Here is a 17,145-nt window from a genome sequence, read left to right on the forward strand (position 1 = left end):
GACTACATTTCCCAGCATGCTCAGCGCGCGGCCTATTTCCGGCATGGCGCCCGCTGACCGGAAGGGGGCGCTGTATCCGTCCGTCGTACAAAGCAGCGGGGGAGGGGGCGCTTCCTGTTTGTCTCGGGCCGAGCGGGGCAGCGGCCATGGCGGGTGTAGGCCCTGCGCCCGGCGGCCGGAGGCGGCGCGGAGCCCCCACGAACATCCTGGCTCAGCTCCGCCACGGGCAGCTCAGCGGGCGAGGCCTCACGAGGGGGGCGCAGGTAACGTGGGGAAGGGTTATGGGATGGGGGAGCTGCGACCGAGGCCTTGTGGGGCGGGCGGAGCGCTGTGCTGCGCTTTGGGCCTGCCCCGGGGCCTGGCCATAAGGCCGCACTGGGAGCCGTTCTGGGCCCGCTTGAGGCTCCCCCACCTACGTGGGCCAGGCCTCCTGCGGGCTCTTTATCTCCCGTCCTATGGATAGGCCGCAGGGCAGAGCCGTGCTGTGCTGCTGGGCTGGGGGCTTCATGTGGCGATAGGCGGCCCTTCACAGAGTAACAGAATTGCAGGGGTTGGAAGGGACCTCTAGAGATCATCGAGTCCAACCCCCCTGCCAAAGCAGGCTCCCTACACCATGTCACACAGGTAGGCGTCGAGGCGGGTCTTAAATATCTCCAGAGAAGGAGATTCCACCACCTCCCTGGGCAGCCTGTTCCAGTGCTCTGTCACCCTCACTGTAAAGAAGTTCTTCCACACATTCGTGCGGAACTTCCTATGCTGTACTTTCATCCCATTAACCCTAGTCCTGTCCCCACTCACTACTGAAAAGAGACCAGACTCACCACTATGGCTCCCACACCTCAGGTATTTATAATCCTGAAGCTCCAACCAAACGCGCCGTGGGATGAAGGGGTTTTTCTGCTGTCTGGGGCTGTGAGGGGCACAGCTCCGTGTGGGTGGTTATCCTTGTGTATGTTCCAGGTCTGCTGGAAATCGTCATCCTTCTTAGCTGATGATGTTGGGAAATAGTGAGGAATGAAAGCAGCTCGTTCACCTGGGCTGCTGCCTGTCCTGTGTGTGTGTGTGTGTGTGTGCAGCTTCCTTAATAAGCTGCTCTGGCATTTTGGACTGGTCGTTTCTTCTTGCCAAGAACAGTCAGTATTTCTTTTAAAGGTTAAACGTGGAAAGGTGCAAAGCCAGGAAACCGAAGCACGGCGTAAAGAACTTACATTTTGGTGGTCGCTTATTAAGCTACAGTATCTTAAGTCTTAAAATGTAATGGAAATGGGATTTAATTGATTTTCATTAGTTCAGACATCAGGGTGTTTTCCTCCATTAAGAAGGCTTCTGAGCGATTTCTAGGAGAGTACTTGCTCATCCAAATCAGCATCCAGCCCTAATGCTGTACATGAGGTAGGTAGAAGAGGCAGGAGGTGATTTGTAAACTGCTGCTTTGTCTTGCTTCTACTCCTCATTCAGATGCCAGTTTGGTTAATGCTTGGAGAAAAAGCACATTGCTTGCTTGGATTTAACCCTGTTACTCTCTGTTTTTCAGGCAGTTGTTTCAATGGGATTGTTTTAGGAGAGCATTCTGCAGGCATGTAGGCACAGAGCGTGTTGTCTCAACCAGCTCTGCCTCTACGCTCTGGCTCCCATAGCAATTGAAGCCAAATAAGCCTGTAACCATGCTGTGCACCAACATGAAGTGCTGAGCTGCTGTGTCTGCTCTGGGCTTCGTTTAGCTTGAGAAGCACAGTGTTGTACCATGTTTTAATTATTTGATCCAACCACAAGTGGCCAGACTTGGAGAAATCAAGGAGACTTCTGCCAGTTACATCCTCCTTCTCACAAGGCCTGAATTCAGGGAGGATTTTGTTGCTTCTTTGTTTGTTTTTCTCTATAAATTTCATTGTGTCTTTGCTGAGCTGAGAAACTTCAAGCTTGGGCCGTAGGGCTCCCAAGTGCTTCACAAATGTGGTAGGAATGCAGTTTTGAATCACTTAGACTGAGGGGAAGGGGAAGGAAGAACACCAACAACACGAAACTTCTTGAATGATTTTCAACGTTGTGAATTGTGCCTTTGTACAGTTACCTTGAAGCGAGTCTTTTGTTTGTAGATCTAAATTTAAAACGCTTTGACGTAACCTTTAAAGAAGCACGAGGCAGTTTTGGGTACTTCAAGTCTTGTTTTTATCAGAGCTCATCAGACCGTTTTCCTCTTCTGACTCCTCGGTAGCAGCGTGGAGCCCTGGATTGGGGTTCTTAGCTCATTTGCTTTGGAAAGCCTGAGAGCAGAGGGCTTCCAAACTGCTGTGTTCGGGTCTAGAACAGAGTCAGGAGGGTACCCTTACTGTTCTCTGCAGGGAAGCTGTCTCAGGCTGTGTGAGCTGCACATCTGGTGTCCTGTGGAGAAACTCTTTTCCAGCACTTACTTCAGAGAGATTGGGAAACGCTGTTGCTTATTGTGGTTCCTGCCATCCGAGCCCTGTTCTCCCACAGTATTGGTGCTACTTCCAGCATCTGCTCCCTGGGAAGCAATTAATATTCTTCTGTGGGTAACAGCGGAGTTGCTTTGTTTGTAACCAAGCTCTGAGTACTGATTTTAGGTGATCTCAGAATCTCTTTTGATATGAAGAAAACAGTTCTTGAGATGGTAATAACACGTCTGTATGTCTGGAAATTCATCAGTCTGATCGTACAAGGACGTGAAAATAATTTGGACAACAGCTCCGTCAATATCTGGCAGCACTGAGGCCAACTAAACCTCTACAACCTGGATCTTTGCCACATGCTCACCTACCAGAAGTCACCATGTTCTTGGCAGCTGGCCTGTATGCATTATTGTTACAGTGTTAGATGAATTAAGCAGGTTTTAGTAAACCTTGCCATTACCTGTTCATATATCCCTTTTAGCCATATTGCTAGCATCAGTTGCTACCCTGGATGTCTCTGTTTCAGATTGTATAACCTCATATAAAGGTTTGCCCTGGTGCTGAGCATTGAGTGAGTGAAAGGGGCTTTTCAGGTGCTGGTAAACAAGAAGCAGACTGACTTTCCAGAACTGACACACAGCCTATAAGGAAAATATTACTTGTGAACTGGCCTGTGGTGCCTGTCCTGGCACAGAGGGATTGTAAGTAACACACAACAGGGTTTGTGCTGCAGTTACATCAAGGTAAGGGAACATTTTGGTTCACCTGACCAGGCTCTGAGCAAAACTTCATCCCATCTGCAAGAGGGTATACTACACCTCATCTGCTGCAAGAGAGCTGTGAAAAGCATGTCTACAACATAAAACCAGAAGACATTTAGGTGCAGCAATGTGAATCCCTGTAGAGAAGTGGTATAATAATGGATTAGGCAGAGATTTGCTGGCAAATTAGCATGCTTCTGGTGCAGTCCCAAGAGCAGAGCGTCAGCACTGGTCTCACACTCTCACAGGGCTGCCAAGGTTTAGCTGAAACAATCGGAGTGGAAAAGAGAGTCCATTTTTTCCAGCTCTGTCTCACAATCTGCTGTTCTGTGGTTCTCCTTGGCTGTGTAGTCCCTATTCACTTTGAACTATTTTGCTGTGAAAGGAAAACATTTTCTACCATCTCATGCAGATTTCCATCTCCTCCCATTCTGAAATCTCTGAAAATATTGTGTTTTCCAACCAATTTTGTTTCCTTCTGACAGCAACAACGAATGGACGTTCACGTGAATGTAATCCCCTCTAGCAGCTCTAATTGTATTGCTCTGAGCAGGCTTAGACCTCTTCAGGAGAGCACAGCCAGCTAGTGCTGGACAGCCTGCACTGGCTTTTATGTAACAGGGAGCAGAGCTCTGTCATATGCTGGAGATGATATTGAGAAGTAGCAGTGTTAGTCTCTGGGAGTGTTATTTTGCTTGACTAAACGTGAGTGGGAGGCAAACAGTTGCAGGTGTGATAGTTCCTTGCTCCTGCCTTTTCCTTGCTATCTTTACATGTTGTTTGCTTTCAAAATGGATTTAAGAAACTGGCAGTTTTAAGGCAGGAGTAATCAGTGAAAAGTTAATATTTTACGATCTTATTGATGTTTTTTTGTTTTGTTTTTTTTTTTCTCTCTGAGCAAGAGATCGTCACAATAAACACTGGTAGCCATTCCACTAAGCCCTGCAGTGATTCTGAAGAGCTGCTGCTGCTGAAGATCTGCTTTGGAGTCCTTCTGCTCTCAGAGAGGGTTGTAGATTTTGGAGGTGGATGAGGTGTGGTCTCTTCCTGCAGACACAGGGAGTGGAGCACTGCTTTGGGGTTCACAGGGGTGGCTGCGCCAAGCTGGAAGCTGCGGCAGGGCCTGTCCTTGTCACTGTGCCTCTGTGTCTGTCCCCTCTTTTGGGATGTCAGGAGGAAGGTGGCAGGATCAGGCTGGGCCTTGCAGGAGCCATAGTGTTAAGAAGTGTAATCCACACCCCAGGGCTGCAGGGAGGCTGGCAGTAGGGATTTTTGCCAACTTCATGCCACCTGCAGAGAGAGCTGCCTTTACAAATAAAACACTGGGGGCCTCTGACGTGTTCTTACCCCGGTCTCCATGTGTCATGGTGAACCGCTGACACCATGCCAAAGAACCAGCAGATAACTGGGAGCTGTGGGCTTCTGCTCTTAGTCCTTAAGCACTTACCAGAGTTGCTGCAGAGGCCTGAGGTTACGTGTCTGTAATGCTGCCTTGTAAAAAGAAATGGGGCAGGAGTTAGCCTGGTGGTAGTAGGATGTCTGCGAAAAGGAGAGGGAGGAAAGAAACAGATTGGCCAAAGGACAGGGAAGGAAAATGCAATAAAGAGCAGAAATGATTGGACGGTCCCCAAAACTGTGAATAATCATTTTCCTGGCGGTGTTTCAGAGACAACTTCCTAAGTTAGTGCTGTGGGGAGGAAAATTAAATATTTCATTGCACAAATATTAGTTTCCTGTTTTATAAAGATGCAGCCTAAAAGGTTTGGCAGAAGGGATATAGGAAGGATTTTGTTTCCTTCTAAATACATTGAGGCCACGTGCTTGTATCTGTTCCTTGAGATCTATAATCAGGGCCTACAGATGGGAAGATGGTTTTAAAATCTGACCCAGAATGAGTCCTTTAGTGGTGTGAAAGATGCATGGACACCTGAGTTAACTGTTTCTGCCTTTTCAGATATCAGTAGAAAGCACCCTCCTGTAATGACTGCTGAGTAAGACTGAAACATTTGAAGGGTAACGTGAAATAAGGCGTACAGAGGCTTTGAAGCAATCATCACTGCGAGAGGCTTTAGGCAGGTAACAGGTGTTGCAGCACATGGTGCAGCTCTGACCATTGGCAGCAGGGGCTGTGCCTGGAGCACTGTGGTCCTGCGTGAACACAGCAGCAGGTGCTGGGGAGAAGGGAAGGGGGAGCTTGGCAGATGGGGTGTGCATTCAGGGAGATAGGAGCACAGGGCTGCTTAGGGATTTGTTAATATTTGTTGAATGTTAGAAACTGCTAACTGATGCCCTTAAGGAACACAAAAGGATTTCTAACAGGAGGAAGGAGGAAAAGTATATAGATTTATCTGCGGTCTCTTTGACTTTGTGTATAATTCTTCCTCAGCATACATTAACTGTTGGGAAAGTATTCCTACTGTAGCTATAGGTGCATGGGTAATCTGCTGGGAACTGATCGGTTGCAATCCTCTGGGTGAGAAGTGCTGTGCATGCCCTACCTTGCTGTACTGGGGGGGCTTGTTGCTGCATTTCAACTCAGTGCTTAAATCCTCCTGAATGTCTGTGCCCTTCCAGCAGATCCAGGCTGCCACAGCTTGGAGTGGGAGGTGGTTGGGACATTCCCACCAGGCTGGGTGGTTGGCAAGTTTGGATAGGGTCTAACATCACAACTTTCCTGTGGGGATCCCTCAGGTATCCTCTGCTGCAGTCCAGTGAGTGAAGAGTTCTGAGAGATCTACATTTGATTGAGTTTAGCCTGATTATGTGAGACCAAAAATGTATTGGAGAGGGAAGGGGGCCCCACTAATCCTGATGGCTGCTCACAGGATGTCTACCCAAAGAGAGCAAGGAAAAAAACAACTTTGCTCATAAGGGAAAACTGGTGACTTGCTACAGTTACAGCAATCAAGAGATACACATCTTAACCAAAATGGCTGTAAAGGAAGACAGCTCCGTACGATTTAATTGAGTTTGAATCCCTCCACAGAATCCAAAATCTTCATGTTGGCAAATACAGCCCTACCACAATGGAAATACTCAGAGCCACAGCAGCCTCATGACTGCAGAATGGGGAGCACAGGCTGGAGTTTGCAGTGAAACCAAAGATGGGTTTTAAATCAAGAGAAGAAAAAAATTCTCTTGGAAAGAAGTTAAAAGAAGATGAGAGTAAGGAAACGTTTACTACAGTCTTTCAGAAATTCAAGACTGGAAGTTTTCTGCAGATTAGCACAAATACATCAGTTGGGGAGAGGAGCCCATGTACCTCAGTGTTGCTGCAGTATCATCTCCATCAGCTGGATAGCTGGAGCCTTTCCCTGGCGTTCTTTACACTTTACCCAGCAATTAATCTGGTTCCTCCTGCAGCTCAGTGCTGTGTGCTCCTCCCACGCCGAGATGGGGCAGTGGCAGAACACATCGTGCTCTCTGCTGGGTGCTGCAGGGAGGAATGGGGATCTGTGGCTTCAAAGGAGCTGACCCATTATTCACAGCCCAGGTGACGCAAAGCCATTTTGACTTTCTGGTTTTGCCCTACCATTTCTTGTAGGAACAGCTTCCATAGAAGGAGCTCTGCGTCATTTCCCAGCAATGCTGGTTGATGACTCTTATTCAAAGTTGGAAACATGAGAAAAGTTGAAAACTGAAGAGAACAGCATTATGGACCAGGTTTGCTCATATCGCTTTGATCATTCTTTGTAACAAGAAAAACTGACCCTTAAAAGCCTTGAGATTCTTAAAGTACCGGTTTGAGTATTTGATTGAAGGAAAAACAAACAAGCCTTATGTATCCGGGAAGGTAAGAAGGGAGAGGATCCACAGATGCTGCCATCATGTGCTTGTGTTGGTTTTCAGGATGCACTGTATGCTGTCTTGCACAGAGAGAAAAGAAAAGGGTTAAATTCTCACTCAGAAATTGGAGTATATTTGCATATAATTGTGTCTAATCAGGAACTGAACAGCCCTTGGGGACTGTTCTGAGGTATAGCTGAGAAGGATGCCTGGGCTGAAACAATAAGAAAGGAGATTTCCTGGCTGCAGCTTGGAACAATGAGCATGGAAGGAAGCATGGAGTTAACCAGGGATCAGGGAGTGACTGCACATAGAGAGGGCAGATGGGGTCTGGGGTAATTGAAAATCCACTAGCATTGCACTGAAATATGGTCCTGCTGGCCTGGGGATGGGTGTGTAAAACATATTGCCAGAAATCTTGCAGGATGGACAAGATTGTCATCATCGGCCATAACTTTCTGTACAAAAGTCAGTCCTGCAGATTTGTTAGGTATGTCTGGTGAAGCCCCATTAAGGAGAGGGGTCGTGTTTTGGTTAACATTAACTGCAATGGGGGCTTCACAAAGGAGTTCCTCCTTTAGAGCATCTGCTGGATCACCTTGGAGGCCTTCCTGCTTTGCAGCACTTGCTGCAGCTTCTTTGAGTGGAATATTCATCAGCGTTGTGCTGCAGCTTGATTTTTTTTGTGTTCAGGTGCAATAAATATTGTGCCACTTTTATTGTAAATAAACATTGTGATAAATATTGAGGATTTTTGTGTGTTTTGAGAAGGTGGAAAGCTGGAGGAAGTTGGCAAAAATGTAGTAGCAAATGCTGAGATGTTCTTGGTGATTGCAGCCTTCTTCCCAGGTGATAACACAGTGCTGTTCCCCTGGTGGTGGAGGTGCTGGTTGTCATTTATGACCAATGTGCTGTGCTGTTCCTGTATTGTTATTGTGGACGAATTGTTTTCCTGAGCATTACGCACTGGACACGTGGGAATTAAATTCTTCCTTTGTTGCAGATCACAGAGGCCTTGTTGAAGGAAAGAGATAAACAAGCGAAGTGGAATGGGATTCCCCTGCTGTTACAAAAGCTATATGAGCACAGTCACCCAAACAGTGATTTCTCCCAGTGCCAAAGCATCTTAAAGGTAGTGTCCACTGCTGTGTTCTTCTGGAATCCATGTGCTGTTTTGTTGTTGCTTTCTATAAAGGCTTACTTTACATGTGCATACTAACAGTGATTTTAGAAACTGTTTCTATGATTGTACCTGTGAACTGAATGTAGATAAGAGCTAGGAATGCCTGTAGTTGATTAGTCAGTAGATCACATGGATGCTCTATGGAAGATGTGTATATGCAGATGAATAGTATTCGTTGTGAATCTTTCTTTCTTTTCCATTGCATGCAGGAAATCTCTCCACTTCTTTCAATGGAAGCCATGGCGTTTGTGACAGAAGATAGAAAAGCTGCTCAGGAGTCCACTTTCCCCAATACATACACATTTGACTTGTTTGGAGGTGTTGATGTAAGCATGCTCTATTTGGTTTGCTGTGTTTTGGGGTGGTTTTTTGGTTGGTTGATTGTTTTTTCCAAATATTTCTGCAAAATAGTTGTGCCATTATTACATTCATAAATAGGATCTTTGAGACTCTTCTAAATGCAATCTGCAGAATGATTTTACTGTATTGATGTTAACCATTACCATTGCGGCTCTTCTGCCCCTCTACTCTATGCTGGTGAGGCCCCACCTGCAGTACCTAGTCCAGATATGGAGTCCTTGGTGCAGGAGAGACATATTTCCATGTTACATAAAAGACAGGATTGTTTCTTCAGGTAACCTGCTTGTAATGAGCTACAAGACCTCTAGGATATTAAGAAATAGCTTCAAATGTTTTCTAGTTGTAAGATTAAGTGCAATACAGTCAGATTTAGAGCACTGAGAATTTCCTTTACCACTGAAGGTGTGTGGGGACTTGTTAAGCACACTAAGTGTGCTCTGTTAGCAAGATGGTCTGTGTTTATTGCTGGCCTGCAGTGCGCACCATTTTATCTATGGAAAAAGAAACAACTAAGCAGGGCTGCTTGGTTTATGTGTAGATATTGGTTGCAATTTGGTGTTACAGAGATACCTGAGTCTACTCAAATTCCCAATCATCAGCCGCTGCAGTCTTAGCTTTCATTAGAAACATCTGACTCGTGTTTCTCAGTGGACTGACTTTATGGTTCTTGCAGTCTCTTTGCTGATTCACTCTTATTACAACAGCATGCCTTTGTTTCAAAAACATCTATTTAGGGTGTATTGTTCTGGGAACAACACTGGCTTAGTTGCTAATATCTTGTCAACCGAGGACAAAGTTCTTCAGCTACCCAATAAATTTGGAACATAATATGAAACTGCTTAAAATAATACCTTTTATTTTAAAACAGAAACAGCAGTACTTCTTGTTGCAGTACATTTACTACAAGAATATAAAGAACTTTTATGTTTAAATCTAAGTGCACACGTTTGAGCTTTCGATTGGTAGCAGGTTGTTTTAGGTTTAGTTTTCTTTTAGCTTTCTTGGGTTACAGAGTACAGATCAGACTGAAATCTATAGTTGCAATGTATTTTGAAGTCCAGCAAGATTTGCTGTTTCAAAATCGGTATGTATTTGCAAATTGCTGAAGGTTCATTACTTTGGGAGATGTGTGATACCCATCCTTCATGTTACCTGGAATGTGAAATCACTTTCTTTGTAGATTCACTTTCTTAATAGTTTGCCATAGGAAGACTATTTCATACAATTGTTATTCTTTCTTCAGGATAAGCACAGCTATTTCTGTTAAGTCTGACGTCAGTGGTTTTTTACTGTACAGACTGAATCTTAGTGATTTCAGCAGAGGTGGGACTAAGTTTGGGTTCATCACTGACAAATTAATTGGTTATTTGTATCCCAGTTATTATTCCCTTTATTCTTTATCTGTTGTCATTTCAGCTTTTAGTAGAAATTCTCATGAGACCAACTCTTATGACACAGAAAAAGAAACAAAAAAGTGAGTAAATACTTCTGCTGCCTTTTCCTTTGTTCTTGCTGTGTGCCCTTCTTGAGACAGGAGCTGTCCCATTTTTCTGTTGCTCTTTTCTCCATGCCATGGATTTCCTGTTCCAAAATGAGTCACTGGTTTCTTTATTTTCAGTAGTACTGATTCATGTTGGGGTTTAGGATACTCACCTGCTGTGAAGCTCAGGAGCAATCATGCTATCTGCATAACTTTTCTCAGTGCAGAAAATCTCCAACCACGAGAAACTTTTCATCTCACTGTGACTACAGCTGCTGTTAACGATTAATAACAATAACCCACTAACATTATTTATGTAATAGGATTTGTGTGGATTGTAAGATAATGTAAAGTATGCTTTTTCCCAACCTAGGCATAGTGACTAGTAATTTCCAAAATGATGTAAAGAGCGTTTGTTAATGAGGAGCAATGACTTCAGGGCAGTTTTCCTGCTGGAGCAGCTTGAATTTAGTGTTTTCATTTATCTTGTCTATGATTCGCTTGGTTCCACACAACCCTTCTGAGGAAATGTCATGCTCTGCGCCATGCCAGAGAACTTCAAAGGTGAAGTGAATTGAGCTTGAGGCAGCTGTTGTATGTCTGTACCGAAAATACATCTGAAATATTGAAATGCTGGTATAAATAGCATTGAAAGCTTTTCTGACATTTCCTGATGCTGCATGAAGAAAACCACGTGAAGAGGCCCTTTTTGTTTTCATGTTTAATAACTGGAATTAATACATCTGTCAGCAGGCTTTCACTTGACAGACTTTGAGTTAATTTCTGATTTCCCTCTCCCCTTTTGAAATCTTGCTTACGCTCTGTCTTTTACTTCTGTGTGTGACTAAGCTGTGCACTAGACTTCAGATACACCTTATTGTCTGCAGTCCAAGGCAGAGGTGAGTAGTTGTTGTGGAAGAAACAAGCAATTAGGGTAGGTAGTGATTCTTCCTCTGTTTTTTCTTCTCCAAGTATTTGCAGGTATGGTGTAAGCCAGCACTTGACCTGAAGTTCTTGCTCTTTTCATAGCTGTTCATATCACTGCTTTGGATGTTAGTATTCCTTGTCATCATAAGGCTAGTGAATGTCTGTGTTCTCCTTTGCAGTAAGTGATGACCTCATCAAGGACTGTTTAAGCATACTGTACAACACGTGTGTATGTGTAAGTACGACTGCTGTAAAAAAGTGTTCTTCTAGCTTAACTGATACACTGGTTGTGTTTTAAATGATGTGATTGTTTTATACTTGACAAGATAACAGGCCCTTTTAGGCATAATATGAATTTACTCTGAAACTTTTCATTACAGTCCCTTTAGAATACACAGCCACCCTATATTATGGATTATTATTCGGATATTTTGTTTTCTTAGGCACATTGTCAAGCTTAACTTCTCTTGTTTAGATCTTTGAGTCTCCATGTTCCCATTAGAAAGCTGTGTGGAGCTTTCTAACGTCATGCGTTCAAGCTTGAAGTTGGAAACTGGGATTGAAAGCCCACATTGTAACCCAAGCTATATTGTATCTTGTTCAGTAACACTACTGAGAAACACTTTTTAAGTTCAATTGTGCAAATTCTTCATATACTAAATATCAGTTCAATTACCAGTTGATGACAGATCAGTGGCAGCTATGGAAGCAGCTTTAGAATTTTAATGGAGATCTAGAAGGGCATGCCTCTCATTATGCTTACAGGAAACATCTTCAGCATTGTTTACTTAATCACACAGTTCATTATGTCATAGCCTAGGGAGCATTGTTTAATGAAAAAAAAACAACAAACCAAGAAGGTAGTTACTGGGCTGGAGCTCTTCCAAAGACAGCAGCTTTATCTCAGGAGTTTGAGTACTCTGTATCTGACTGCAGAAAGGAGAGCAGAGGGAATGACGTTTTACTTACACAACTTATATTTCTTAAACCAGAGCTAATGTGACTTTTGCAAACTGTGCATACTGTAATAGCTAAGAAACAAGCTGTGTTTGACTTGATTTACTGTGTTGTTACTGCTTGCTTGAAGAAGCAGTGTTTGGGATCGTGGATATCTTGTGTGTGCAGCGTTAACCTTTTTCATGCTTCCAGCATAGAGATTTAAGTTATGTTTAATTCCAGAGTAGATAATCTGTGTTGTCAGAGATCAGAGCACGAAAACTACCTGTAATGAGCTGTGTGGGGGCCCCAGAAATTACTCTTTAGCATGCTTTAGTATGTCTGTTCTGTTCTTTGCTGAGTTTGTTACGGCTGACACTGGATTCTGGTTACTCATGCTCTGAAAGCAACGCTGACAGTTCAGGAGGAATTTGGGAGCTGAATTTGCATACTATGAAATGGAGCTGATAATAATTTGTATGAGAAACTAGAGGCAAGCCTCTCTGACGTGTTTCCAGGCATGCAGTGTTTACTCTTGGCTTAAGCAAGTAAACAACACTGTTCTGAGATGTAGCCTCCCATCCTGGAGTCTGTAGTTCTTGTACAGCCCATTTGAACTTCAAACAAGGGTTGGAGTTACTTTTGGTCACCATAAACACAGTGCTTTCTGGTCTCAGGAGCAGCTGATTTAGTAACACAGCCTCTGAAAAACTATCCTACATGTGCCTGTGCCAGGTGATTCATCAAGGTGGGTTCTAACTGTGTCTACTTGTGCTTCTCCTTTCTAGACGGAGGGAGTCATAAGGCGATTGGCAGAAAGAAATGACTTTGTGCTCTTCCTGTTTACACTGATGACAAACAAAAAGACATTCCTACAAACTGCAACACTCATTGAAGATATCTTGGGAGTAAAAAAGGTTTGTTACTGGTTTCTTATTTTTGTGTGGCTATCCAGGCCAGTGGGGATATGACACTCTTAAGATAGTATTCTGAGTTCTTGTAGCTTGTTTGAAGCATGACTGTTTACACCAACATTATCTTTAATTACAGTTCAGGCAGAAGCCAGATTATGTATGTGGCTACTTGTAATGGTTCTGCATGACTTGCACGGGATGATAGTCCTTTCCTTCTAATTACACATTGATTATTTCTGTTATTTCAGCTTCTTGTGCTTCTCTCTTACCATGGCTTTTGTCATGTCTCTGACATTACCTGAAATTGTTTGCTGCAGGCTGAGGGAACGGGCAAATGAGATCATCTGCATGAAAAAGGTTTTTGAGCCTGCACTGAAATACTTGCTGATGTCATTGCAGCTTAATACTGTGACATGGTGCAAGTAAAACATCTGGGGTGTAACCCTGAGTAAATGCACCTTGTGTGTGTTAATATGGAGAGTGTCAGGGGCTTGTAGCTGTTGCTGGTTTTGCTTTTTAGTTTTCTGACTGAAGTTGAGGGTGTTGTACTTCCCTAGGGAGGAAACTATCTTAGTTCTTAGTAAAAGTTTATGCTGAAAATGGTTTCAACATCATTCTTATCTCTCTTAATGAAGTGGACTGGGAGGAAAAGAAAACTAGGAGTTAGTTGTTGTCTGTGAGCCTTCAGGAGACTGCAGATAGAAGCAGAGGACAAACCTGAAACATAATTTCTGAATGCCAGTGGTCTATTGAATGGTTTTGAAGTAGTCTACACAGTGAGGGATGGGTTCTTTGAAGACTTTAAGGATGCATTTATACCCTTCTGGAATTGATGAACATAAGTGATGCCAGTTGTGGATGCACAGCTGTTTTCAAACTCTTTACTTGTCACTGCCTATTTGCTTCTCTTCTACTAACACTGAGATACACAAATCTCACCAGGGAGAAACTGTAGACGAAACTTTCAGGCCATGCCTTAGTGAATATCATGTGTGATTCACTCAGCAGATTATGTTGTCTCTTCCAGGAAATGATACAACTGGATGATATTCCCAATCTTGCAAGCCTTGTGTCCAGTTTTGATCAGCAACAGCTTGCAAATTTCTGCAGGATCCTTGCTGTCACAATTTCAGAACTAGACACAGGAAGCGATGACAAGCACACCCTTCTAGCAAAAAATGCCCAGCAGAAAAAAAACTTGGGTCCTTCTCGAGCTGAAGTTAATCAAGGTAATTGTTACATTGTGAACAAACACATAAAAATCACAACCATTTACAATCTAGCTCTTCTCAACGTCAGATCCGTACTGTGTTTGTAGCAGATGCCCTGAGTGATGTGCCTTAAAAAGCATTTGTCTTTATTCCCTTTCTTCGAACGGTCTCGTAGAAATGGTCTTCTCAGTTAATGAAACTTTCTAGCTTTCACTTTCATATGTGATCAGTAATTAGATCAGATGAGTTCTGTCATTTTAGCCCTCTTTGATCAACTGAATGGCTTAAGATAATTGGATTTGTTTTCTGTAGCTTGGTTGTTTCCACGACCTTTCCTTTAGCGTCTCTCATTAATTTCCTGTCCTCCTTAATTCCTGAACTGAATTTCTACAAGCTTTGTTGCTGCTTTCAGAATAATCCCTGCTCTGATTTTAATCAGGCATTGTCATGAGCAGGATGTCTGTCTTTATCAACAAGGGAAGTATGTTTGATGTTAGTCATGTCGTCTACAATTACCATGCCAGCTTTTGCAATCTATGGGTGTAATCTGAACTTGAACCTGGGACACAGTGCCCATTTTCTCATTGTGCTGTAGAGATGCAGAAGCCACACTTAGAGGCACAAGTCTTGAATTCATACTCAACTTTCCAGGCAAGATATTTGAATTGAAATACCCTCAAAGATGGAGTCTGCTGTTTTCAGCTCTTCATATAATGAAAAGATTTTGAGCTTCTGAAGCAGACTTTTCTGTAGGCTCATGCCAGGTCATCTCAGGACTCAGGGAAAATAAAGAAAAGAGTTGGAGGGTGGGGGTTGGAGCTGTGTCTCTCATCTGCATTCTGCATTAGCCATGATTGTTAAAGCTCTGTTTGTAACCACTGCCAGATATGGAGTACATAGCAAGAGACGGAGAGTATAATATGGCTGGCAGAAGCTGAGAACCTTTAGTGGAGTGTATTGTCTTCTGCCCTGTGATCACCAGAGCTTGCTTGTAAACAGCAGTGAGCATATGCTGCTGTGGGTGCAAAGATTAATTTAAATTATTTGAACAATAAGCTTAGATCCTGCAGAGCTGAACTTACCTAAGCAAATGTTTAACTAACCGTTTCTTGTTTGCACGGTCGGAGCTGTGTCTAAGATTATAAAGCTTATTCAATTTTAAAACCTTTTATCACGGTGTTTATTCTTTCCAAGATGGTACCAGTGGTCAGAATCACAGCTGTTAGCATAGAGTTGATGGCTAAATTGTTTGTGTTTTTCTACATTATTTGCAAGTGCAAAGACTTAGACGTGTGTCTGAACAGGTCTTGCAGTTACAATTCTTTGAAAATACTGGGACATAATGTACCTCCTGGCACCTTTCAATTCCCCCAAAGATTTCACAGATTGGTGACTCCTGGCCTTGGACTAACTGCTCTTTTTAAGGGTGCAGTGGTTCTATAATCCTTCAGTGTGGGGCAGGTGTCGTGTGCTCCCCTCCCGTTCTGCTCTGTGGTGAACTAGCTCAGGAAACTAATACATAAGAAACTAAGCCTTTTCCAAACAGGTACTGAACTGAGTTGGTTCAATTTGCTCTGAGGCAAAGGTCTGCAGGAGGTAAAACGTTGGAGGTGGCATTGTACAGAGGAACAGGAAGGTAGAGCTGGCCCTTGCATCGGCTGCTGCTTAATTTCTTCCTACTTAAGAAACTAATCTGGCTGAAAATTGATACCGACTCTCTGTGGGCTGGATAACAACAGTGTTGGCAAAAGGGAATTGGCCAGAAAGAAGCAGTCAGAGTAGGACAGAACTACTTTTTAATCCATTGTCAGTCTAATATAAACCAAGTCAGTGCTGAGTTATGCCTGGGGTATGAATGCTGTCTTCCAGTCCTTAGTAGGAGAGTGTAATCAATCTTCAATCTTTGGATTTTTTTAAGTAGGTGGAATATGTTTCTCTGTACTCTTCCGTATTACTAATGCAGGTGTTTTGATACTTGGTGGTATAGAGGATTTGACTATTGATGATCTTGAATCACAGCAAAATGATTTTTCTTTTTCAGCTACACTTCTGAATATACCAGGTTTCATTGAACGATTATGCAAACTGGCAACACGGAAGGTATCTGAAACAACAGGCACCTCCAGCTTCCTTCAGGAGCTTGAAGAATGGTACACCTGGCTGGACAATGCCCTCGTGCTTGATGCATTAATGAGAGTGGCAAATGAAGAGGCAGAGCAGAGCAGTACAGGTATCTGGCCCACATTCCTCTAGCCACCACCAGCTAATGTGTGGTTGTCATTTGTTGCTTTTCCTTTCAAACAGTATCAATTCTGGTTTTATTGCATGAAATACTGAAATATGAGCACTTAGGTCTGACTCCTGCTTTGTTCTCTGGTAGCACTGATTTAGTTTTCATAAGCTAAAGTTAGTGAAAAGGAAAAAAAAAAACAACTCCTTTTCACACCATTTATTTGTTATCCTGTGCACCTTCATAACTAATCTCCCTCTGTGACAAGAACATACCTGATAAGTGGGGTAAGTGACTTTACCAGGGTTTGCTCTGAAGCTTAAGCAAATGGAATTCATTTCATACACTTGACATGAAGCAAGCAACCCCCTCTTTCAGAAGGAAAATGGGGTTAGTTGCTGGGGGAGCTTCTTCCAAGGGACTGTTCAGAAGAGTCAATGCAACCATAAGAGAAGGCTGTGAAATAAGGTTGTATTCTGAAAAACACACAAGAAGAGGAGGATGTGAATGTTCCAATAGTGCCTTGCACGTACCTTTATGCACCCTTTGGTGCAAACGGGGACTACTCAGTAATCTGAAATAGGATTCAGAGGGCAATTTTGCTGAGGTGCAACATGCTCAGTTGCAGCTCTTGACCCACAACATCAGTTAGCAGACAAACCTAGACATACTTTCCCAGAATACTGCCTCAGTCTTCACTGACTTGTGGCTTAGGGATGTATGAGTCAAAGGCGGCGTCTGTGCTTTTTAGCCTTTGATGGTTTCCTTCTTCCATGTTCTTGTCTACTGAATGTTTCTTCACAAGGCTTCAAAAACACTCACACTATCCTCCAGCAGCGTGGTTGGCAGCTTAGTTATGAATGTTATAAAGACCTCATTACTTTTTGAACTGCAACCTGCAGGTTTTTCTGCCCTTATTTACTTTATCCACATCACTCGTAATTTC

The 17,145-nt window shown here is 43.3% G+C and overlaps 1 protein-coding gene across 1 annotated transcript in view; it reads left to right on the forward strand.

Moving 5' to 3' along the window:
• Positions 1-116: 116 nt before the first annotated feature.
• TRPC4AP (transient receptor potential cation channel subfamily C member 4 associated protein) overlaps positions 117-17,145 on the forward strand; it is a 29,585-nt gene continuing 12,556 nt past the window's right edge. The window contains exons 1-8 of the mRNA XM_015881358.3: positions 117-263; positions 7,962-8,090; positions 8,351-8,467; positions 9,918-9,975; positions 11,088-11,143; positions 12,633-12,761; positions 13,786-13,987; positions 16,011-16,199. Of these exons, the coding sequence (XP_015736844.1) occupies positions 147-263; positions 7,962-8,090; positions 8,351-8,467; positions 9,918-9,975; positions 11,088-11,143; positions 12,633-12,761; positions 13,786-13,987; positions 16,011-16,199 (997 nt within the window). The 5' untranslated portion in view covers positions 117-146. The remainder of the gene's footprint in view (positions 264-7,961; positions 8,091-8,350; positions 8,468-9,917; positions 9,976-11,087; positions 11,144-12,632; positions 12,762-13,785; positions 13,988-16,010; positions 16,200-17,145) is intronic.

Source organism: Coturnix japonica, chromosome 19 (genome assembly GCF_054131305.1).
Source record: "Coturnix japonica strain WE chromosome 19, WE-NBRP24, whole genome shotgun sequence".
NCBI lineage: Eukaryota > Metazoa > Chordata > Aves > Galliformes > Phasianidae > Coturnix > Coturnix japonica.